The sequence below is a fragment of the Triticum urartu genome, chromosome 4 (genome assembly GCF_003073215.2).
Source record: "Triticum urartu cultivar G1812 chromosome 4, Tu2.1, whole genome shotgun sequence".
NCBI classification, from domain to species: domain Eukaryota; kingdom Viridiplantae; phylum Streptophyta; class Magnoliopsida; order Poales; family Poaceae; genus Triticum; species Triticum urartu.
This window is the reverse complement of record NC_053025.1, coordinates 287,765,536-287,773,024: the sequence shown is the minus strand read 5'-3', so window position 1 is coordinate 287,773,024 and position 7,489 is coordinate 287,765,536. Positions and strand designations below refer to the sequence as shown.

General features: G+C 44.7%; 1 protein-coding gene across 2 annotated transcripts; it reads right to left on the bottom strand.

Annotated features, from left to right (window-relative positions):
- Window positions 1-1,871: 1,871 nt before the first annotated feature.
- LOC125551499 (heterogeneous nuclear ribonucleoprotein 1) lies at window positions 1,872-6,263 on the bottom strand. Of its 2 annotated transcripts, none has more exons than XM_048714758.1 (4): window positions 5,972-6,263; window positions 5,563-5,810; window positions 4,247-5,425; window positions 1,872-2,479 (listed from the first exon to the last, which is right to left on the bottom strand). In XM_048714758.1, exons 2-3 carry the CDS (start codon window positions 5,782-5,784, stop codon window positions 4,256-4,258), a joined length of 1,392 nt encoding a protein of 463 aa, XP_048570715.1. In that variant the 5' UTR covers window positions 5,785-5,810; window positions 5,972-6,263; the 3' UTR covers window positions 1,872-2,479; window positions 4,247-4,255. The 2 variants fall into 2 exon arrangements, with proteins under 2 accessions (XP_048570715.1, XP_048570716.1); XM_048714759.1 differs by having other exon boundaries at window positions 6,087-6,249.
- Window positions 6,264-7,489: the final 1,226 nt, after the last annotated feature.

Here is a 7,489-nt window from a genome sequence, read left to right as displayed (position 1 = left end):
CAACATCACCTTTCCATATGGTCACCCGGCCCAGCGCACGCCCTCACCCACGTTCGTCAGTGTCCAATACCCCACGTACACCTACTCGCCGCCGGCCTACGCATCCTCCCCGACGCCACCTCTGCGTCGTGGCGCGTTGCTCTTCTCACAAGCCTCCTTGTCGCATCTCGGCGACACCGACGCAACGGAGGCCGACATGGATGATACCATCACGACCGGCTCGGCCGCCGCCGCCTCCCCCGGGTTCACTACCTAAGATGATACAATGGACCTCCATGGCGATATGGAGGGCGAGCTCGACTACGGCGAGGAGGAGCCAGAGGAGGAGGAGGAGCCGGCGCCTGCTCCGGCGAGGAAAGGGAAAAAGAAGAAGCGGGCGGCCAGGCCGGCGAGCCGCGCGTCAAGTGGGCGTCCAAAGAGGACGAGTGCCTCGCCGAAGCGTGGAAAATCGTCTGCCTCGACCCGATCACCGGCACGAACCAGAACGGCGCCAACATCGAGGGTCGGGTATGACACGCCGGTCTCTCGCTCATTCTTTCGCCCTGGTGCGCCGCCGACTGTTGTTCCTCGGCGCAGATGGTGCGATGTTCGCCATGCATCGCCAGGACAACAACACCGACCAAGATTTCAAGTACCCACGTGTTTCTCGGATCGAGAAGTGCGAGAAGTGGGCGGAAGTCCGGCGCACCCTCGCCAAGGCCAAGGAGATGTACAAGCCGGACGCGCCCACGCCGGGCGCGTCCGATGGGCGCCCGGACGGGAACAAGCGAGCCAAGTCAGCGAAGGACACCGCGTGCCTGTAAGAGTCCATCGTGCATCGCCGACGCCCAGACCCGCGCCGCCCAAAGGGAAGAGAAAACTAAGGCGTAATGGTCGGCATTGATGACGAACAACGCCGTCAAGCTCGACCTGCTCCGAACCAACATCACCGCGAAGAAGAGGAACACCGACCTGGCTTTCCTGATGAGGGGGGGGGGGGACATGTCGGCGATGGACGAGCAAGTCAAGGCGTGGTACCTGGCGGAGCATGGCCTCGTCCTGAATCAGATGTCGTCGACGGCGGCGCCAACTCCCACGCTTACCCTAACGTCGCCGCCAAGCCCGAGCGATGATGCCTCCATGACGCCCAGCATAGAAGCCGCGCCGATGCCGACCAGCCCGCGCATGCCGACTCCCAGCAGTCCGACGCTGGAGGCCGCCGCCGCTGTTTGATGCACTGCGTGTGCGTCCTTTCTTTTGCACGCCAAACCTTTTATTGATCGCTAATCGCCGGACTTGTGGTGTTTTTTGGGTAGCGGGAATGAACAAGTTTGAATTTATGACGCCTTAAGGGCGTGGCTGGGACCTAGATCGCCCCAGGGCCTAAAAATCGCCGGGCGAGCGTCCGAAATAGCGTCGGCCTATGCGCTGGGGGCCGAACGAGTGGAGTTGCTCTTACTACACAGAATTTGTGAGCTTGATGTTTCTTGTGATATCAACTACTGCGCTAATTTCAACTATGTAGTTATTCTCCCAAATTTAAGATGTGTTGAGATTAACTAATTATTACTCCCCCTTTTTTAGAGATTACAATAGGACTACATACATAGCAAAATGGGTGAATCTACACTAAAATATCTCTATACATCCGTATGTAGTTCTTACTGAAATCTTTAAAAGGATGAAGCAAACAGAATTACAGAACAAAATATACTATTACATGTTAGTTTGATTACTATGCAAGGAAGGCACAAGAACCTATAACACCAGAGCCACTAGACAGACAGATCCAGATGAGAAGATGATGCCGAAAAGGCATAGGCAATTTGCAGGGGAATCAGAATGTACAGATGTTCCAGCAAGACACAAAATATAGCCTTGGAGAGAGAAAAGAAGCCTCAAAATGAATTAGAATATATTGTAGCATTATTATTCTTTGGGACCCACAAGGGGCATCCCTCACAAGTTGCACTAGGAAAAACACAGACCAGACCTCTGGTACATACACTTCAGTAATAAGATTTAAAAAAAGCCAAAAGGGGGGAATTTTATCATCCTGATAACAAGAGCTACCACACAATTCAACAAACACTAAAGCAGTTTCTACTATACGAACAAAAACCCAAAAAAGGGGTGGGTCTATATTTGGGGGGGGGGGGGGGGGGGCAGCGCCGCCGTACAACTGAACACTCTTCAGACATATATATCCCGCAATCTTACTTCACATCTCAACCAAGAAAAAACCCAGGGTTGCCAAAACCTAAACTCGCTGTAGAAATCCGAAACCACAATCTCAAACCTTACATATGCAAATACGCTTAAATGATCTTCCGAGGATATATAACTGATCTCTTTGACCAACTCCCTGGTTAGCTCTATTAACTAACCCATGCCTTTTAATCATGTGAAGTTCAAAATTTGCACCTGATGCACCTGCGGTTCTCTTCTCAACCTATTATGAATTGCTGTATGCGAAAAAGATTCCTAGGCGGCGTCATTCCTGCACAAAGCAAACAGATAAGTTAAAGCATAATTACGACTGTACATAACCAAAGCAAAGGAAAAAAGCACAAACAAGTTGCTTCAATGGTGCCTTTTAGATCACAGCAGTGTCAAGTGTCATCCAGAACAACCAAATATTGATGTCGACAAATGCAGTATGAGTATGATGCTTGGCCTAAAATGATCCGGTGAACCCACATTAACAGTCTATGTTCTAAGAGAAAGAGCTCCTTTGAACTGTCCAAATGATATCCAGCATATAACAATCTACGTCATTTGAAACTTGAATAGTATGAGCAAGCCAAAATGGATTTACTAGACATAATGCCATGGTAATTGATGACATAAGTATTAACTGTTAAATTTGGAAAATACAATATAAATTGGTTCAGCTATCAAAAATAAGTCCTTGGACCATATTTTAGCTTTTAGCTCAAGTCATGCAGAAGCAAAGATTGGTCTATTAAAAAAACGACTTATAAATTGTCAACCAGCAATGAGACTAGATTGAAGGAAATTCAGTATGTGAAAGGGGCAATATATTCCAAAGTACCATACAAGTGTTCGATGCCTAAAGATTGGTTCTGTAACCCTAAGATCTGTAGTAATTTAAGTGCCAGATATTCAATTTTACCATGGGTAACAAAAATGTATAAACATATATAAAAGCATGGAATAGTTTCTTTTCAAGTTGGAGAAGATGGCCAAGGAATAACGGTTCGCACGATTTTCTAAATAAAAGCACTACAGTATAATTTTGACCTAAAGTGTATACTGGAGATACAACATGCATATTCACATACTAATACACCTCGTTATCGTTGAATATATTACTGGACTAATATGTTTCGTATAAGTAAATATGAGGTGCACCAATTCTTTCATATGGGGTCATGGCTGCAGTTCATGGATGACCAGTGTTTCAATGTGGATTAAATAATTTGAGGTGTAGGTTAAGTTCACAGATGGCAAATGTTTGAATGTGAAAAACACTAATCAAGTTTCTAGGACAAGACAGTATTACAGTTCACAGTAGCACAAATAAAAAGAAGGCAACAATGGATTTAGCTCTTGTTAATACTGCAAGCTTATCATACTACTTTAATACCATCTTCGTAGGTTCATGTTCAAAATGAATCTATACCATAACGTGGCAAAAGTTTTTAAATCCAATCAACTTATGTGTTCATTTCATAACAATTTGCAATATCCATCATAAACAACCATGAACCATAATATCATTTTCACGTAACAATTGGAACATGAAGAACATAGACAATTTGCAATATCCATCATATACAATCATGAATCATCAAAATCATCCTAATGTAGCGATTGGGACATGAAGTAGATAGACACTTAACAATTTTAATGGATGGTAACGACATCTTTTTAGTTCATAATGACAGTAACTTCTGTATCATGGTGCTATGGTTCAACTGATCAATGCCTGTCTAGATTTCATGGACATGAAAATGTGACAACTACATGTATGCATTATCCTGGGACAACCAAGGCCAGTGTTGGTATTTCCCATACTGAATATATTTTGTATATGAAACTTGAGCATTAACAATGGCATTTAGCACAGGGGATACAACATATTCGAAGCTACATTGTCTAAGCATTAGTACCACCAGTTCAGTGGAAAGTTTCAAAATTGAGGGTCTTTATCTGATGCTGCTAGTACATGAACTAGTAGTTAAACATTTGCAAACTGTAAAAAGAAAAGCACAAGGATAATACAATGAAGAAAAGATCTAACCTCTATCTGTTAATGCCCCATGTAACCCGCTGAGCTCTTTGCTGTAACATCTGAAGCTGCATTCCCAAGCCCATATCCAAATGGGCTGGTTCCGTCAAGCTCAGATCCAGATCTCCAAGTTGTGTCTCCATAGATGGAGCCACCGCCACCCGCTGACGAATCTCCAAAGTTCCTCCCATATCCATTGCTTGACTGGTTGAGTGAAGCATTGACGCCACCTGATCCAGTGTTCCTTCCATAAGCACCAGGACTCAGGTTGAAGTTGTTTTCAGTCGACCCATAACCAAAGTTCCCACTGCCATAGCCCGAGCCAGCGTTAGCACCCTGAGCAGGCACAGGAGGGGTTCCCCAGTTCACATTGTTATTCCCGATTCCACCAAGCCCCCCATTTGCAGATGACATGAAGGAATTAGAGTTTGCAGAGTTGGAAGAGTAATTGAGACCTGAATTACCCCAGAGATTACGAGCCAGTGAGTTGAACACTGACCCAGAATTGTCGTTGACTCCACCATAGCTAATGTTGCTATTGTATCTACCCGAATTACCACTGTAGTATGGATTGATCTGCCGTCCATACTGGACACTATTGTTGAAGTTCGAGCTACCGCCAATACCTGGGTTCATCCCTGGGTCAAAGTTCATACCAATTCCATAACCACCACCAAAAGAAGGATAACTACTACGGCCGCCTGATAGAAGCCCAAACCTTGCATCCATCCTCATTCCATAACCACCTACCGGGCTCGGACTGTAACCTTGGGTATATCCATTGAGAAAGCTATTGGCTCTGTTCATAACATAGTTGATTCCGCCAGCAGGAGAGCGCATGCTAGGTCCAGGTGATAGCTCCTTAGGAACAGCCCTCTTGACTTCAACCATCTTACCATTTAGTTCATGGAATGTCTTGAACAATGCCTTGTCCACAGCGTCTTCAGAATCGTACGTTATGAACCCAAACCCTCTAGGACGCTGTGTGTTGTGATCATACATCACAACAACATCAGTGATCGTGCCAAACTGCTCAAAATATGTCCTGAAGTCTGCCTCTGTCACGGTGGATGCAAGACCCCCAACGAAAATCTTCTTGGTGCGACTGGGCCCTGGTGATCCATGAGCACTGCCACCACTCTTGCTAAGTGCTTGCTGATCGTCTCTAGGGACAGCTTTCTTGGCCTCCACCTGACAGAACAATCCAAACATTCTGAATTTTCCAAAATGATAGTAATTACAAAAAAAAAACCTACAAAGCAATATAACAGCATGGATCTAGCACATCATCATGAACCTAGCGTACGTAAGCAAACACCGAGTCTTACCATCCGGCCGTCGATCATATGCTTCTCCATTATTACACGCTCTGCAACTGCTGGGTCGGCGAACACGATGAACCCGAAGCCCCGGGCGCGGCCCGTGGCTCGGTCGCGCATGATGACAGCCTCCACCACCTCCCCGTACTTCTCAAAGTACTCCCGGAGGCGGTCCTCGTTGGTGTCCCACGAGATGCCACCGATGAACAGCTTCCCGGCGTCGGCCTCCATCTCCGGCTCTGGCTCCTACTTCCAACCTGCAAAGAACACAAAGACAGCAGCTTTCACATCAGATCTTACGCCGACCGATCGAAACAGGCGCCATCGGATCAAGAAAACGAGCGCCGCCGCCGCCAAGATCCGATCTTTAGCGAGCCGGCGATCCGGGCGGCAGATCTAAACACGGACGACAACGCACCAGGAATGCCCGGCTCCAAGAACCAACCGAAAGCGCAGGAATTGGGCACCAAAATGGAGCAGAATTTGGCGCAGCGGGGCGGAGAGAGAGCGGTGAATTCAGGGGCAGGGCGCACCGGTTGATCCAAGGGCTGCCTAGGATCTTGGGGGAGGCATGGCAACCTCAAAGGCCATACCACGGCACCACCACCTCCTCCTCCTCTCCTTCCTTTCTTGTTGTGTGTCTCTCTCTATTCTATCTCTCTCCTTCCTTTTTATTTTTTGTTTTCCTTTTGCTATTCTCTGTCTTTTCTTTTATGTCCTGTGAGGTGTTTATATATAGATGTCATTGTAGTTTTTTATGCCCCTTTTTTCTGCCTCCCTCCCCCCCCCCTCTCTCTCTCCTCTCTCTTACTTGCATTATGTAACGTTTATGAATTATGTGCATTTATTCCATGAATATATTTCTTAAAATTTTTCTTTTAATCTAGTCAGACTATATGTATCTCAATCCTCGTGAATGGTTCAAAATAAAACTACGTACATTATTTTATTTATAAAAGTATTAATTTTAGTTTCGAATGTATCCTCCTAATTTCCTTCAATTGCCCCAAAAAAAGTCAATGTATAATCAAATTTGATTTTAGGTTTTGTAGTAACATACATTCTTCTCGTGGTAATTACTTGTCTCCTATACTATTGCCTACCCAGTTATCTTATTACCTCATTTTTCACTTGCCCACGCGATTATTAAAACATCCATATTTTTCCTCGTGCGCCCTCACGTACCTCGCGCAATCTTGCGTGCCGTCGTGGTTTAGCGTTGATTGTTTTCGTGAGGGTAACTGCACGGTTTTGTCGGGTCTATCGAGAATCGGTAGAGCCGCACATTGTTTTTCTCTTTATATAATTCATGGACACTACATGCATATAGTTTTATTTTATTTAGATAGAATGTATTAACTCTATTTGATAGGTTACCCTAAATGTTTTTTTAAATAATCATGGAGCGTGTATGAAGTGCTATACAATGGACGGTGTAGTATATGTTGTATAACAATATGCAGTTGGTCTTCATTTTTTTAAATTGAGGTGTCTGGAACTTTAGATTAAATTTTAAAACCAACGTTATCTGGTTAGTTAGCATTTAAAAGAGAAAAATCAACGATCGTCGTTTATTTATTTGATTTAGACTCTTTCATATGTGAGACGTCTCAATTCTATTACAATCAGGTAGCAAATTTAAAGTTTTTCCTTATAATTATATAATGTGGGCACATGTAGAGGAGGTATAGCAATGTATGAAAACCTATGGGCATCCTGGGTATTTCACAAGGGCGAAGACACCATCAGCCATGTGGAGGCTAATGATACAGTCATGCCTACTAATACTGGGTATCATATTGTTGGCATATGCATACTAGGGTTCAACCCAAGCATTATTACTACAAATGATGCAATATTTAATCAAGTTTATATACTACCAAGTTCTTAGTCATATGATGGCATCTCTATGACTAGCTAAGATCAGAAGGTATCT